Raw genomic sequence first — 17,844 nt, 5'->3', positions numbered from 1 at the left:
AATGAATGTTGGTGGTGGTCGGAGGGGCCGTAGGCGCTGATTGGCAGCCACGCTTCTGTCAGTCTACCCCAGGGCAGCTGTGGCTACTGATGTAGCTTACCACCACCGGTATGACTGTGTATGAATGATTACTGGACTCTGGACTCTGTAAAGCGACTTCGGGTATTTAGAGAAGCGCTATATAAGATTGAATTGATTGATTGATTGATGTATACTTTCAATATCCAGGCTTTTTGCAGCTTCTTCAGTACTACTATCAAAGCGGATGCCTCTATAGACTTAAGGCTCTTGGTGAAAGACACGATTTGGACTTGACAGTAGGTATGGACACACACTGTTATTTTAAAATGTCTTCTGGACCGGCTGCTGCTCCAAGGACAAAGTATGCAACCATCCATTTGAAAATGTCTCAGGACCATGTGAAATAACGTGTCTGAAAGCACAGCACATTATCAGATGAGATTCTTGGATGAATACTGTTCACTTGTGTCATAGTTCAGAGTTTTAAAATCCTCTCTTTGAGTTTGAAAAGGCTAAAGCAGAGGTTACGGTTGGGGTAAGGATTATTGTGTTGACATAGATAACTACAGACCAACTTGCAGACAGTTGAATTATTATATCATGTGACCAGTAGCTGTGAAAATAGCAGTTGGCTTGTTAATTACCTGTTTTATACATGAAATTAGCTTCTAAGCAAAATAATGTTTAGCTCTGAGTATCTGAGAAAGCATATTTGTCGCCTTTTAGAGGGTTTCCAATCATGGATGTGGAGAGGCTTGAGATTTCTTCTTCCCTTCCTCTTCTTTGGTCATGTGAGTATGTGATCAGACCACTGGTTTTTATTATAGATTTAGGTCTACTTATCAGACCTACATTGTAAGTGTTATTCATAACAAATAATTTTACTTTTCACTGTATCTGTAATTCAACCACTGTGTCTGTTTGTGTATATATCGTTGTCTCCCCATTACAGTTCTGGCAGCTGTTCAATGGAATCACCCTTTACCAAATGTCCCAACTTCCAGAATGCGTAGAGTGGCAGGTGAGTTACACACACACACACACACACACACACACACACACACACACACACACACACACACACACACACACACACACACACACACACACACACACACACACACACACACACACACACACACACACACAGCCAGCCAGCATCATGGACTTATTTGCCTTTATCTAGCCAATTATTGTATATTGGGAAACCTTAGCAGTTGTTATGCCTTGGACATACCTGTAAGCTGATCAGAATCATGATGTAAAATGTGTCATCCTAAAAGGGTTTATTTTGCAATAATGACTATCTGGTTTACATTGTCCCTCTCAGTATTATCTGGCAGAGGTCCATTATTTACCCCAGTTAATTATAGTTATAGTTAGAGATAACAGACTACTTACTGACTGAGTTTTTAGAATGGAGGATGTCTGCCCAAAGAGTTTATGTGAAGGCTGTCAATTCCTACTAACTGAAAAGTCATATGGTTAAAGAATTAAGACTGTAATTTCAAAATGAAGTGTTTTGTTCTTAAAGGTGTCAGTGACTGGCCTCTGCTTCTTGGTGCTCTTCATGGGGAACTTCTTCACCACCCTTGCAGTGGTCCGCCACAAGAAGCAACAGAAGAATCAGGCAAAAGTGAAAAGTTCGTAAAAAAGTGCTGCCTGGATGATACATTCTGAATTTCAGTTAAGTCTGCAGTATTACTGTAGACTATATAATCTGATATCAGTGAAACATGGCGTACAGGCAAGGCACACAAATATGAGCTACTTTTTAGTGAATATAAATCATGAGAAAATAAGTCATAGACATTGTGTAGTTGTTATAGTAATAGGCTTAATGCTGTGAAATTACACAACATCTTAATGGTTATATTTTTGTGTATTTTCAGCAACACTCTTAACAATAAAGGTGCATTATAGAATTAACTTTAATTGTCAACCTTTATATTGTAAGTCTCCACGTTACCGTGTTTACTGAAAGCCTTCAGGAGACTGCTGTGCCTAAGTGTAGAGATGCATAGAAAATGTAAAATCCCAATGTTTTGGCCAATAAAAAAAAAACATGTTTTGTTGCACTGTAACTGTGTCTTTATATGTCAGTCTCTAATATATTTTTTGGCCGAAGACGGCTAGTTGCAAAAGACATATAAATATATACATGAAATATGAACCTGTGATTTTATGATTTGAATTTAGAGGTTTGAAAAACAGATCAGGATCTCAGAACGCTGCCTGAAAGCAAGGTATCTGCTGGTGTGAGGTGTCCCTCTGGTGGGCATTCCATGTACAGGCCAGTGACCCAGGATAACCTACCCACAATTCCACAGTTTATCAATATGGCTGTCTACATCTAATATGTTTCTGGTTATTTCAACTTGTCCGGGACAATACTTTCAGTCCACATATTCAAGAAGGACAAGTTGAATACTCCGGAGTCTATGATGTTCACGAAATTGACAATGTTGCCACTCACGTTGCTGGCGGATACTGTCTCTTATGCCTTTGGCGCCGAATTACCAAGTGAGTTATCAGCTTGCTATCTAAATTAGCTAACCCTACAACATCAGTAAACTATGATAGCTAGTTAGCCAGCTAGGTACGAATCGTAAGGCAGTGTCAGACAAGGGGACATAATTCATTAAACGATTTTCAATACATTTCCTTTCCGATTCTTTCCTGGCTAACGGATAGAAATGTATTGTCTGACCAAAAAAGTCTGTGGATAGTGCAAAGTTGCCTTACATAGCTAGCCAGCCAGCTACTGTAACCTTTGATGGTCAAAGATTACATTGACCTTATCATAAAAAATAATTATTCTAGCCAACTATTATTCTATTTTCTAAATATTCGGACCTGTCACATTGATTGCTTTTACGCAAGGACTTAAATAGTGGTGCTGTTTTAAATCCTTAGGTAATTTGGATAATGTCCGACGCTATACAGAAGGCTACGTATTGGCGTTATGGCAGAACAGGTTGTATATTTACACCGCTGCGGCAGTCGTTGTGGGTATCTGGTTTGCCCTAAACCTGGTGCTGAAAAAGGTGAATAGAATCTTTTTTATCTTCCTCAACAATCACATGAACCATATGCTGGATTGTCAGACCTCTGTTATAAGATGTCTTGTATGATGATGTACTATGCGGTGACCTTCCTCTGCTTTCATACCTCCGACCGTCTGGAGTTCTAATGTACGTTTATGTTCAGGTCCACACATGAATAACGCTATCATTCTCATGTATTTCTGCAGAAGAAGGTCGTTAGACCTGCTAGTCCCTGGCGTTTCCAAACTGCGGAAACGAAAAAATATCCAGTAAAGGAGAAAGTGGAATATGTCTCTGGCGTGAAGATTTTTTACGGATCACAAACTGGAACTGCAAAGGTAGAAGGACACGTTTAATGTGTTCATACCTGAGACAGACTATTTGGGGAGTAAAGTTACTTTGTGAAGGCTATTAGGGTTTTCTCAGTACAAGAAAAAATGACAGGAGTTTGTACAAGATCTAAATCTACTTTTAATGCCCCTTTAGCACTAAGTAGTCTGCAGTGATCACACTATATGTGCTCTGTTTTTCTGTTGGATATAATGTGAAAAAGAACTGCTTATTCAAACACATTGGTCACTTCAGGGTCATGCCTTGCCCTGTGTTCTTTGTAACTGTCAATGGGGGGTTTCTAGGTTAGGATGATGTCATATTTATTCATAAAGTATTCTGTATATTGGATACTTAATGTCCCAATAGCCATTTTCCCTCCAGGATGCAGAGCAAATCAGTGTGTTACCTTTGATGTGCAATGACAACCAGTATTCTATGACTTTGAATACCTTTGAAGTAGTCTTTACAGTAAAGTTTTGTAATGTTAGTAGAACAGGTCCTATGGTGGAATTTGAAATTGAGTTGATCTTGCCAGTGTCTGTCCAGTGTTGACAAAATGCCTGTTCAAACACTGCTGCTTACAGCAAAGGTGTATACACAATTTCAGTATTCTGACAGAGTCCCAGTTTGCATCTTAACCTATGAATTCTGACTATTCAGAAACTTTTAACCACACTACATGCTCTATAACTGCTTAATCATACTGTTCTCCATCGAACATATACAGTTGTTAAGATGATGTTATCTTTGAAGGGATTTGCAAGAGAGCTTGCTGAAGATGTCAAGAATCTGGGACTTGTATCTGAGGTGATTGATTTGAAAGATTATGATCCTGACGACAGACTATCAGATGAGGTGAGATTCTCCTATTTGAGTGTGTGTGAGTGCGCACGCAAGCTTGTTATCTGCCTGTCACCTGGTAAATCCCTGTGCAAATCTCAAGTCCATTTGCTAAATGTTAAAGCTCTAGAAAGGTCATATATCTTGAACATGGGCCAATAGTGTATTGTCAAAGTCAAAGTGTTTTATTTGTCACTTGCACCCAATAGCTTAGCGTCATCAGAGCAATGGAATTCTTGTGACCTGGCAGGCAACATCGGATGAAGCTTTAAATAAAGCATTGCAGTCATATTCTTTGTTTGGTTGTTGTTACTCTATTTTTAATGGTAGTGTAACGGTAGCCAGTGGGTACTGTACTGTGCAGTGAGTTAACTTCACTCGCTGACTCCTTAAGAGACATGCTAGAAACAGACACTAGCACCCATGGGTTTTAGCCTCCATGCTAGCACGCATCCTATGCCCTTGTTTGCGAGTTTGAGTCTGGAGCGAGACTGCGCTTGTTTACAAAATGCAGGTTACATAATTACTTGTAAGTCGCTTTGGATGAAATTGTCTGCTAAATACCTAAACTATAAACTATATTGATTGATAGCAACTTGTTTCTAACTTGTGTTATTTTTCCAATTGCTGAATGATGGATTTTGACACAAACAAAACAGAATAACTTCGATCTGTGATCCTTTATGTCTGACATTATTTGGCTTCCAGTCTTAAAGGCCTGTCAGGGTGATGAATAAGTTAGCAGATTTCTGAGAAATGAATGGTCAGCTGGCTTCGGTGGAAGTGATGAATTTATCCAACTGAACAATATTCTGGGCCTGTATATTAAAAATATGGATACAAGGACCACAGACATCTCACTTTCTTGCGTTCATCCATTTTACGTGGATCAATGCGTTTGTATTTGGTAGACAAGCAAACCCTCATCTGCTCAGTTGGCTAGTAATACGGTTGACAGGAAAAGAGTGAAAGAAGTCACCCTTAGCTGAACTCTAGGGTTCAGGATAAATACACCACTCTCAACTGGTAATATCATTGGAGACATTAGTGTTAGCAGTATCTTCTCTGACATAGACACCACACGTAAGACAGCCAGAATGTCACATTTCTGTGGGCTTACAGGGGAGGCAGTGAGCCTCTGCCCGAGACGAGTGTATCTTAACTCTTACCCTCTGGCTTTTCCTTTGTCATTTGTTTCTAGTGCACTAGCAAAGCAGTTTGTGTGTTCCTCCTGGCCACCTACACAGATGGGAAACCCACGGAGAACGCAGAGTGGTTTTCTAAATGGCTGGAGGAGGCTTCCACAGATTTCCGATATGGCAAAACCTACCTCAAAGGTTTGAGATATGCTGTGTTTGGCCTGGGCCACTCGGCCTATGAGGACCACTTTAACACGGTGACTAAACAAGGGGTGCAGTTGCGGAGCTTTATGGATACAAATTCCTGTGCAAGTAGCCTTATCCCAATGATTACTCTCAAGAAGCTCATGGTAACACAGAAACCTTTCTTCTCTTGGCCTCCCTCTCGCTTCCCTCAGGTGGGTACATCCGTAGACAAGTGGCTGTGGATGCTGAGCGGCTCCCGGGTGATGACACGCGGCGAGGGTGACTGCAACGTGGCCAAGAGTCGCCACGGCAGCGTGCAGGCAGACTTCCAGGCGTGGAAGGGCCGCCTGCTGAGCCGGCTGCAGGCGCTGGCCCGCGGGGAGAAGAAGAGCTGCAGCGGCCAGTGCAAGAATGGCACCTGCAAGAGCAAGAGCAAGAAGAAGCAGCAGGGTGCGGCAGCGGAGGCTGGGAAGTGCTCCAGCGACCAGAAACCACACAGTTCTGAGGTCAGTGTGGGTTTGGAGCTGTGTTTCTGTCAGTAACGGGGACAGATGTGCATACCTATATTAGATGCTCTCAGACCCCTTGTTTGATTAGTCTTACAGTGCTAGACATGACTTTGGCATTGTGTGTCTAGAGTTTACAATCTGGAGACAACTTACCGTATTTTCCGGACTATAAGCCGCTACTTTTTTCCCACGCTTTGAACCTCGCGGCTTAAACAACGATGCGGCTAATTTATGGATTATGATACCTGTGACTGTATACGGTGGCTTTGTGTTTACGGTGGCTTTGTGGAGCTAGGATGCTAGCATGGATGCAGCCGCATGGATGCTTAGCTCCACGCGATTTCTCAGTATCTCTCAATAACTTAACTAATGTCAAAATAACCACAGTCTACCAGCGTAGACAGAACACAACTCAAAACACTTTAGAAAATAAAATAAAAGTTTACAACAATACAAATCCAGTCTTCAAGTTCTTTAGCTCACTGGTTTCAAACTAGCGTCTGTCTTCAATCTAACGTTCTAGCTTCTGATTGACTCTTGCGACTGTGCGCTCTTAAAGCAACAGTGCACTTATCTAACTGGCAAAACTAACTATTGTATTAGTTTTGATATTCATTTTAGCCTGTGTAAAGTTAATTTGTTTCAATGTTGCGGTAGGCACCTGCGGCTTATAGACATGTGCGGCTTATTTATGTCAAAAATAATTATTTTTAAAAAATTTAGTGCGTGAGGCTTATATTCAGGTGCGCTCAATAGTCCGGAAATTACGGTACTGAAATTATGAACTACAACCGTTGAAAATTAAGGCTGAAAAGGCTATGCCTACCAGCTTTTTTCTTTTTTTCAAGATTTCCCAGTACTTTCAGCCAAGGCCTGTTATAAGGAGGCGTTTGGGTTGGGTTAGAATTTTAAAATGTTGTTAATGCTGTAATTCATCACACACATGATTAGTCCATATTTCACCATGGTTGTCCCCGCGTTTATTTGCTAAGCCAGGCTGCTGTTCGACAGTAATGTATCAGACATTTCTTAGCTCTCACAACGGCGCTGTCAGAGGGGAATCAGAGACAGAGCCTTGTTTTGATTTAGCACTCAAGTTAATCCTGCTGGTACACATGCAGGATAAATGACTTTAATCAAGGGCACTGAATCCACCCGCGTTGCCCATAAAAGGGCACCTGCTTCCTAATTTAATTAAACCCTGGGCAACACAAAGGTAACGCCATTAATAAATGTTTCCCGAGCCGCACAGCAATTCATCATTTCGTTTTTTGCACAGGCTCTGAATGGGCGGTAACGCCTGAGGTTGAGTGAGTGAGCGAGAAAGCGAGTGTGTGTGTCTGTGTGTGTCTGTGTGTGTGTGTGTGTGTGTGTGTGTGTGTGTGTGTTGATGGGGGTCATGGCAGGTAACGGAGGGCTGAGTGTGCTGTGTGTTATTCCTAGGAGGAGCTGATGGAGTCGAGCAGCGAGGCAGAGAGCGTGGACGACGAGGAGCCAGGTCATGGGTCTGTCATCGACATGGAGGACCTGGGGAATGTCATGAACCTCATCAAGAAAGTCAAGGTAACATGTCAGCTATGCAGGTTTTTAGATGATTACGTGGCCCCTTATGGAGTTTCCTTGGCATACAGAAGCAGGAATGTCCCCAACAACATGAACGTGTGTGGTGGTACAATGTGACTGATGCAAGAAGTTTACTGGGGCACTCATACATTTACGATGTTCTTATTTAAAGTGTTTGTTTTTTCATTCACTGAGGTGTCCCAAATCAAGAAAATAGGGGATAAGGCAGAGGCAAAGAGCTCCGTGATGCATCATCAAGTCCATAGTCTTTTATTGGAACACCTCAGGGGCCGTTATCCTGCCTAGGCCACCAAACAGTGCTCATCAGTTTGTATTCAAATCGACTTATTTATGGTAGCTCTTTCTTCAAACTGTAGTGCCGCCCCTTAGCCTAAGATCTTTCAGCTGTTACTGTTATTTTATTTTTTATCATGTCCTTTTTATCGTGGTAACCACTGTTATCATGGTAACCACTGTCCTGTGATTACACGTTTGACTGGATCCATCTGCCGGGTGTGCATGAACATTTTGAACGGTATATTATCTAATACAATCTAACAAACACTTGTCAGATTGTGTTATGAATCCAAAATGAAAGATGGAAAAGTGTACGACCTCAGATAACTGGATTACCTAAACGCTCAGGGCTGAGAGCTGTTTGAACGAGGGCTTAGATGAACAGGGCCTCTAGCAGGCTCAGAGAGAAGGGTGTGGAGGTGAAGAATAATCACCAACGCCCTGCCCACTGGTCTGTGCCACAGAGATATTCTGGAAACTGCACTTCACGCCCTTATTGACCTCGAATATGTTTTGTCAGATTGCATTGCTCTATTTGAAACGTTTTTCTTTTTTTAATGTCTATATTGCTGTCTGTAAATGTAGTGAGCTAGCCCTGACAGGATTCTGGCAATGTCCTGCAGTATGTCATCAGCAGCTAAACCATTGGTGTGAATGTATTAACTTCAGAACTTAAACATCTTTGCTTGTGTGTGTTCACTTCTATGGTGGCAGAGTCTGGCAGAAGTTAGCGCTAACCAAAGAGTGCTTTGTGCTCGCTCTGTAATCTTTGGCACTAACTAAGCTACTACTAAGTTCAGGTTTTAGTGAGTAATAAGCCCATACACTTTTATATATTTCCAAATTCCAAACAAATCTTTTTGGCTTCCCAGGTGTTCTAGAGCTGTTTGTTCTGTGTAGTGCATAGGTAGTAGGGCTGTGTCTGTATCAATCATAATTTCTTGTGCCCCTGTGAACTAGAGGTCTGTGTGGGGTGGATTTTTCCGCCACGTTCCTGCCCCCTCCCGCAAAGTTGTGTAATATCTTATCCTGCTCCTGCCCGCATCTTTCAAATTTTGTCCCGCTTTCGCACGCCAAAAACCTGCAGGTAGATGTTTAAACAGGATGGATTTTTCAGTCCTGCTCCATGTGTAAAAACCACCAGTCTTTTGCCTGTTTGTCAAACACGGGTTATTTCTTGCTGTTCTCCTGCAAACATGAAAATCATTCTGTAGTTTGTGAACTAGAGGAGTTGTTGCGCTCAGTTTCCACAGGGATAAGCCTATTAGAATATACAAATTAGAGAATTGATGAAGAGGAAACTTCATTTAGCCTTATCTAACCGACTCATTTGCACAGGCTGATAAAGTCTAATTGTGATTCAAATGTAAATGTATACAAGGCTATCAGTCACTCAGCTTGGCTATGCATTTGGGCACTTTGAATATTAGCTCTTTTAGCCTCATCTGCAGTCTGCCCTGGAGATTTCCTCTGCATAATGTACCGTGATAATCACTCAATCTGCATTACTTGGAATTAATTAAGGTGACGTAGAAATGAGTTTTGAAATCGAGGCCCTTAAGCCAGTAGGCTGCGCAAGCAGCATTAACCAAAAGGAGGGAATGAGGCATCAAAGGTCTTTGATCCCTGTGGGAGTACAAAGTAAAGAAGGCCTATAGGGAAGGAATATAGCCTTTAAAATGACTAGTGTCCACACACTGATCTCACTTTGGTGAAAACTGTCTGCCAAGCACCTGTGGTGAAAGGGGTTGTTATTAGGGCTGTCAGCGTTAACGCGTTAATCTATGCGATTAATGCGGCCGCGATTAACGCGATAAAATATTTTAACGCAATTAACGCAACTTTAAAAAAAAGAAAAAAAAATCATTTTTTAAAAAAAAATTTTAATGCCTTTATTTGGATAGGACATGAAGTAATGACAGGAAGCGAGGCGGAGAAGAGGTGGGGAGAGCATTGGGAAATTACATCAGGCCAGACTTGAACCTGTGTCCCCTCGGGCAATATAGCCCGGAAGTAGGGGGCTTGGCCTACCATTTTATGAGAGCGATGAGGGACAGGTGGGGCTTGAATAGCCACCCTTGTTCAAAGTGGGGAATGACAGAAAAAGTTTGAGAACCACTGCGGTAGTTGAAGATGGAGAGAGCTGAGGGATTGTTGGGCGGAAAGTCTCTGTTTAAGAGCCAAAATGACGGAACAATCGACAAAACTAAAGTTGTATGTAGCATTTGTCAAGCTGAATTTAGCTATCACCTTAATGCAAAGCACCTGAAAGAAAGCAGTCCCAGGTTAGATGATCGCCAACCCATACTCCACGACTTCTCTAGGAAAATAACTAGACCAGTCCGTGAAAAGGTTACCATTTGGGTTGCCGGTGACTGTCGGCCCATCAACATAGTTGATGACAGTGGGCTGATTGAGGTGATTCGAATTGCTTCAGGGGAAAATCTTACGATTTACCGTCAAGGGGCACCATTGTGTTAAAAAAAAATACAATTAAACAACAGTGTCTAAAATACACGCTGTCTGAAGTGATTACTTGTTTATTTATAAGATTTAGTCTTAAGAAAGAAAAAGAAAACTTTTAATCGCGATTAATTAATTTCAAAATGTGCGATTAATTAGTTAATTTTTTTTAATCGATTGACAGCCCTAGTTGTTATCTGTTTGGGTGTAGTTTGCGTGTAGCTCCCCTCTTCTGTCTGCAGGGGGCAGAAGAGACACAGCTGAAAAATGAGCCTGTCTCACAGCCTTTGAGAGAGAGAGAGCGGATCAATGTGGTTTAGTTTGTCGTTTGTGTTCCTTCACATCACACCCAGATGGTTTAAGATCTTTTGAACTGGCCTGTCATCTCGTCAGTGCAGGAATGTGGATTTTCCATCTATATAGTGGTGCAGATGGGATGGGGGCTCAGATACAGCAGGCAGAAGGCAAGGCGTGTTTATGTCCCTTTTTCTCCTCTTTCATCTCGTCCTGTAAGTAGAGCAGGAGCTTTCTTGTTCGTCTGTGGCATTGAAGAAGTAACACACCAGCCCTATTTTGAGCAGAACTCTATTGCTACTAACAGAGCATCATGTATACTCATAATGTGCTGCTCCTGTCTGCATCTCAGCATCCCAGCAGTGAATGTGAAGTAAACATAATGTCAATCAGGACATTAAACCTTAATTACACCATGTATGTATGTATCTCCTCACTATGATGCGAAGGTCATGGTGTTTGAGTGCATTTTAAGCATTCAGCATCAGACATGTACCAGTGTGAATTATGTGTGTTTTTGCTAAATGTGTGCTTGCTTCGTCTCTATCATTACCTGACCTGGTTTTCTTCTCCAAGTCTCGGTGCCATGGTGTTGTCAGGGCTGTAGCTGGATTCAGGGACAGAATGTGTGGCAGAGGCTGGCGCGATGCCTGGAGGGGTGGATGAGGTGTTTTGGGTGGAGATGGTGGCAGCAGCTCACCGTGCTGCACTGAGCTGAGTAGGATGGGCAGCAGCCGGAGCGACTCAGCCTTGCTGTGGCTGTGTGTCAGGCTGGATGTGTCAGCTGCCAGGCCTGCCGACGTACCCCCAACAACACCACCCAGCCCCCCACTCCCTGCCTGCCTGGCCGCCCGCCCCAACACATCCCATCCTTTCCTATCCCATCTCCGCGCCTCTCCTCTCCGCCACTCCTGCGCACCATTGACTGCATCACCGCTGTCCACTCGCATGGGGACTCAGGGGAGAGGGACGGAGCAGAGACTGTTCTCGTTCTGTCCACTTCAGATGCTAGTGGGGAGTCGGCAGGGTGGGGGTTTGGGGGTGGAGGGGGCATTACAGCCAGCAGCAAACAGAAGTATTCTGGGAACTGGATCTGGTGGTGGAGTGACAAGGCTCTGCCAGTCCAGACACTACAACCACCACCTTGTTCTATCCCCCCCCCCCCCTGGTCTGTTCTTTTTTTCTGTTTTGGCTGGACATTAGTCAAGGGACAGTCTGTACTCCCAACAAACACGCAGTGCCAGAGCTGCATGAGCAAGAGTGGATTCTCATGCTGTTTCTTTCCTTCCCTCTTCACTCTGTCTGTCTCTCTCTCTCTCTCTCTCTCTTCCTCCGTCAGCCCCCCTCCCCTCCTCTTTGTGATTTTTAATGGTAGACCTGGGGAGGCAACCTTAATTAAAAGCCTAGAAGAAGCGAGGTGACGGAAAGAGGAAGGAAGGAAGGAATGAAATGTTGTTGTTTTTTTTCTTTTCCAGTCAATACTCGAGAAACATCAAAACATCACAGCATTTCCCAGACAGGGGGAACTGCTCAAAATAAATGTCCTCTAGAGTAAACAACTACATTGTTTCAAGACTATGTTTTTTTTTTACACTGCGACACTATAGAATCTAAAGGGAAAAACAGATAAATAGATCTGCTGAAATCAGAGGTTGTCTTGGGCCTTCCTCGATCAGCATTCATCCCGCGTTCCACCTCATCAGTAGAGCGTGACTGCAGTGCCTTGGGTGAGGACACTGTGGTTCTCCGAGGTTATCCTCTAGTGGAGGACAATCAAGATGAGCAATTCCGCTACGCAGCCTGACAAATATCCCACCGTCTGCTGAGGGCAAGAGGTTCTGCCCTGAAGAGTGTTGGGGGTTACAACCTCTTTTTCCACCACGACCAAAGCAGTTACTGTTGTTGAACTGTCATGCTTCTCAGGCAGGCGCTGTGTTTTGCGCTACGGTGGGTGTGTTTGGCGGCGCCCATTTGCAGAGGGCAGATACAGGTGGTGATGGCTGAGGGGCCCACGGCGCCTGGCACTGGGTGTGAGCGAGATAAGTCCAGACAGTCTCTCTCTCTCTCTCCCGTCTGACGTAATGTGATGTAACGTCCCGTCCACGGCTCCTCAGATAGTTTGTTTCATGTCACAGCTGAGTAGGTAGTAGTCGATGCCGCCTAAGGCCTGCCCTCCCCCCCCCGCTGAGTTCCTCTAGCCTCTGTGTATGTTTTCACCACCTTCAGCCACCCCTCAGTAGCTTTCGCGGTTGGATTCTGCCGGTGGCGTTCGGGACTGGATCATTCCCTGGCATTTATCTCTGGTGATATGAGGCAATAGGATGCTTGGCTGGAATGCATTAGAAAATGCGACAAGTGCCTCAGAGTGTTATCAAATCAAGACTTATCTAATCACACCACTTGGCTGTAATCGCTGTCTCTCTCCGGCTGCAGAGTCAGAGAGCGAGAGAGAGAGAGAGAGGTGGAGAAAGAGAGAGAGATGGAGAGAGAAAGAGAGAAAGCGAGAGAGAGATGCAGAGAGAGAGGCTTTCCCATGTCCACCACTAATGAGAAATTGACCGTTGATAATGGAGTGTCAGCCTGTGAGATGGCCCCAGGAAGATCATCGTCAGCGTTTGTTTACATTGGGCATATGCACTCGTTCAGAGGAATGCAGTTTGCACACACTGCTTGGTACTCTTGCAGTACAACAGCTGGTCTAGGCCTGGGCTCTATAGCGATCCCACAGCTGTTCAGCACTCCGAAATGCCCCTCTCTTCATTTACATTACTGCCCAGTAAAGAACCCATTCAGCCCTCCACCAGCAGTAGCCTCTCCTTCTCTTCTTGTCTGCGGCTGAGGCAGAGCTGGAGCTGTGTGACCTGCTTAAGGCTGCTCCACCATCTGTGAAGTCTGCTGTAGTATCGAGGCCATCTTCCACCATCTTCCGCCATCAGGATTTGTACTTTAGCACTTTATTTTTAAAAGCCCATACTGTCGATAGGCCATCTGATTAGACTCTTGATTGGACAGCTTTACAATTTTCCACCATTTCTCAAAACAAGGACCAATGTTATTTGTTCAGAGTCCTTCTTTTTTCTCCCTTGTTTTAGATTAATGTCCACCGTGCCAATGGAATTAGCTTTGACTCTGAATAGTATTTTGTCTTTTGTTGTTGCATGAAAAGGCTTATGGGATTGCATTGGCTTTGTCAGGAAGATCATGTGCTCATGTTTGTATGGTAATATCATGTTGCTAGTTAAATCTATTGTCTGTCTCAGTTTTTGAGGTCCAGGCTAGAGGAGATGCTGTTTGTTGGGGGGCACATTTATGGTTGTACTAGTTGTTAATGTGGGGAACAGGTTTCTTTCCTCATGATAAGCCCTGATGACCTTAGTGCCACCACAGAGCTTTGAGGGCCTCCTCTACACAGAAACAAACCTATTTCTATTTCAGGAGGGCCCACTCTTAGTTGTGCTGATGTTGTTGTAACTAATGAGGTGGAAATCTTGAGGGTGAGTACATTTGTTCTGGGGACAAATTAAATTTAGTGGATCATTAGGTGGAGCACAGACCTGAAATGGGGCAAAAAAAAAACAAACCTGGCTCAGTTGCTCATTACGATTTTAGATTGTATTTCATCTTCTCATTTCCTCCGTCTGTGTTGGTGGCGAGGAATCACATTGCACTCTGAAGAGGCTTTAAGGCCTGATTTCTGCTCCATTTGCAGAAAGCCCATAGTAGATGTGGAAGTGTTTATGGCGCTGCTTGTTAGTTAATTACTGAATGATGGTGGTCAGCTCAGTCAGGCTGAGTTATCATTCGAATCGTAATGACAAATGTGAGTGAAGTTTTTAATTGGCCAGATCAAAATGGAATACGCCTATTGTGGCTGTTGACCGTTTTACTGAGAATGTAATTACAGGAATGTTAATTGCTGTAATGTGGATGAAAAAGAGTGTTTCTCCCCTGATGCATATCCATAGTGACGGAGCTAGTGATGCTGCGTGCTGCCACGACAACATGACATGAGTAACACTCCGCCCTGTACGTAAGCCCATCAGTGAAGTGACAGCTCTACTTTAGTCTGATTATCAAGTGGCTTGTTGTCAGTTAATCTTCTCTAAATTAAGTGGCATTAGCTGAGCTGAATGGCAATCCCACTTTGTCAGATCAAGCTGTGCATCTGAAATGAATACGTCTAAATTGTGAATGGGTCGCTCAACTTATGAGGGCGCAACGTGCATGAATAGGTGAAACGAGCCCGGAGCCGCATCGTCTTTTAGCTCTCAAGGTTTTTGTGGGGCGCAGTGAGGAGCTCTTGTTGACTGTGGTGATTTCTGGTCTGTTCCCTCTGCAGAAGAAGGCGGAAGGAGAGGACCGGCTGAAGGTCAGACTGTCTAAGCTGAGTAATGGGAAGATCCCGGAGGAGGAGAGGAGGGAGATGATCACACCAGCGCTCCGAGACGCTCTCACCAAGCAAGGTGGGTGACTCTCTGCATACTGTACACTGTGCAGTGCGGTCATCATTTTTCCTCTGTCTGTCTGTCTATCTGTCTTATTTTCCTCTCTCTCTCTCTCTGTCTCTCTCAAAGGTCTGTTCAGACTAATGATTATTTGACGTCGGACATGGCCTGTAATGTTTTTATTGATGCTTTTTTATGGCTTTCTTGGCACAAATCCACATACATCCATTTGCCACCATTGATTAAATAGTGGCTGGCCTCAGCTAACCTGTCTCATTTATGTCGGGAACCTTTTTCGACTTCTGCCTTTTTGGATAGTGCTTAGTGCTACTAGATACTGCGTTCTGTCTCCTCTAAACATTGGTGCCTTGGATTGTGTTGTATACCAAATAAATCTTTAGAGGCCACAACCAAGCTTCAAAACCAGAGATGTGAATATATCTTGTGGCTAATGGAATTTGTTCATGCTTCAGATCAAACATGATGTATAGAAGCTTTTACAAATGAACTTAAATGTTCCATTTTACATTATGGTGAAATTTGTCATTTTCTGCACGATGGCCATCTATTTCTTTCATACCACATTTTATTAACCATGACGTTTTAAATTTTCGAGTGCTGCCAACTTGTCAAATGACCTCATTTGGTCATTTTAAAAACGCTTTATCGAGGAGAGACACAACAGTCCAGTATGTATTCGCTCACTGCTTTCTTCACTGGCATAAGCCTGTATCGCAGAAGTTGCCATGCAGCATGTGTTGCTGAGTGCCGTCCCTTCAGGCTGAGCGGAGAGCTGATGTTTGGTGGGACTGCCAAACAGGCCCTAATGATGCAGCACAGCCCAATTAGCTTCCTCTCCTGTGGCTCCTGCTCCCCTGAGCTCCTCACTGCTCCCCTTTATCAGAGCACACCGCTCCCTCCAGTCACACACACACACACACACACACACACACACACACACACACTCTTTCTCTCTCTTGGCCTCTCTCTCTCTCTCACCCGACAGGAAGCTGATGATCAGCAGTCTGAAGACGCTCCTCTCCTCTCCACTCCCCTCCTCTCCTCTCCCCTCCTCTCCTCTCCTCTCTCCTCCGATGCGTAATACCCCACTTACCTCCTCAGCCTCCCCTCTTTCTATTTTTCTCCTCCCTCCTATCTTCTCTTCCCCTTTCATATCCCCCCCTCTTCTTTCCCTTCTGCCACTCTCTTCTTCTTTCCTCCTCCCTAGCAACTCTCCATTCACACTCCTACGAGCTCAGACGGGGGAAAACAGAGCCTGAGCTCAGGGTCCTGGTTTGATGTGCACCAAATGTCTGAGTTCATCATTCACTTGTGCATTCTTTAGTTGGTTCATTCAGTTTTCTGAACAACGGGTTGTGCTGACCAGGCAGAAAAAGGCGCACGGCTCGAGGGTGGTCAGCCTTACTTTGAAAAGTGTCTGCGCTGTCGACTCCAGTGTCTCTCACACAGGCGCACTTTCCCACTCGCTGTGTGCTCACGGCATTCTGTCTTTGTACACAACATACTACTGCTTCCTCTTCAAGTGACCCGGGTTAATTAACTTATTATCTCGCTAAATTACCCCCTTTCATCTGGCCTAATACAAGCCAGGAGTTGGCAGATAAATAGAGAAAGAGAGGCCTGGGTAGAATGTAGCAATGTTGTACCTCAGGATTCCTCTACCTGTCAAGTCTAGAGAACGTCTTAAACAAGTGATTACAGTGCACCGAGACAAATTAGAATTTTACAGCGCCAACAAGCCGCCCCTTAAACAAATAAAGCGTAACAAGTGTCGAATTTTCATTAATGAGATGAAGAATTCTTTGCCAGTTGCTGTTAATAATTAATTTAGGTTAGTTATTAAACTAGACTTGTGTTGTACTTATGGGGAAAACAGAAATGGGGAGAATGAGACCAGTGAGAAAGATAAAATACTTGTTTGCTCAGCATTCAGAGGGAAGAATTGGGTTATTAAAGTCAGCCTTGCAAATAGATGTGAGGTTGTCTTCAGATGGGTTGTTGGAGGATGTTACATAACTGATGAACATTGTGGATCTAGTCTAATCTGGGCTGTGTCTGTTCCAGAGTTGAGTGCTGTGTGGATGTATTCTGTAAATGTAGTTGTAACTGTCAGTAGGCCTAAATGCTTGGGCAATTTTATAGAACTCCATTAATATGGTAAGTCAGTTCTTGCACCGGCTGCAAACATGGTGGCAATACCCTGATTTTTATGGGCTTATTGGCTGTGTGTGTGTCCAGTAACATGATATTACTGTCCCTCCAGGATTTTGCCAATTTTATTTTTGTGATATACTGCAATCAAAATGACTGATTTTGTGGTGATGATTTTCTAAATTTTTTGTGGGAAATCAATGAGATACAAATCAGACATCAGATAGATTATCTATGTGAGTGTTTTTGTTTTTTGTTAATATTGTTGTGGTAGTATTTTAATATTTTTGTGTTTGAGTGTTCATGCTATGAAGACACTCGTTTTAGATTCGTTATTTAATTTCACAATTTTCTGAGAACTTTCACAACCATACTTATATGGTAATTTCATCCATAGTAGAAAGTTATTGAAATCAGTTGAAATAAAATGTCAGAAAGACATGATCATTAAAAATTTGTTGACCATTACTGACCTTACGTCTCTGATATTCTACCAAGTCAAATATGCATGAATTTAGAAACAGCCTTGTATTGT

General features: G+C 43.4%; 1 protein-coding gene across 3 annotated transcripts in view; it reads left to right on the top strand.

The window, feature by feature from the left end:
- Positions 1–17,844, top strand: part of tyw1 (tRNA-yW synthesizing protein 1 homolog (S. cerevisiae)) — a 66,515-nt gene that overhangs the window by 3,227 nt on the left and 45,444 nt on the right. The window contains exons 1-8 of one of the 3 annotated variants that reach the window (XM_031573424.2): positions 2,343–2,544; positions 2,938–3,068; positions 3,275–3,406; positions 4,155–4,256; positions 5,443–5,637; positions 5,779–6,072; positions 7,519–7,638; positions 15,032–15,155. In XM_031573424.2, the coding sequence (XP_031429284.1) occupies positions 2,463–2,544; positions 2,938–3,068; positions 3,275–3,406; positions 4,155–4,256; positions 5,443–5,637; positions 5,779–6,072; positions 7,519–7,638; positions 15,032–15,155 (1,180 nt within the window). In that variant the 5' untranslated portion in view covers positions 2,343–2,462. Of the gene's footprint in view, positions 1–228; positions 322–747; positions 813–973; positions 1,043–1,555; positions 2,545–2,937; positions 3,069–3,274; positions 3,407–4,154; positions 4,257–5,442; positions 5,638–5,778; positions 6,073–7,518; positions 7,639–10,565; positions 10,863–15,031; positions 15,156–17,844 lie in introns of those variants that run through there. The other 2 variants (XR_006152581.1, XM_042708709.1) reach the window with 2 other exon arrangements.

The sequence above is a fragment of the Clupea harengus genome, chromosome 9, assembly GCF_900700415.2.
Source record: "Clupea harengus chromosome 9, Ch_v2.0.2, whole genome shotgun sequence".
NCBI lineage: Eukaryota > Metazoa > Chordata > Actinopteri > Clupeiformes > Clupeidae > Clupea > Clupea harengus.
Note: the sequence above shows the minus strand (reverse complement) of the source record. Positions and strands in the feature narration are given on the sequence as shown.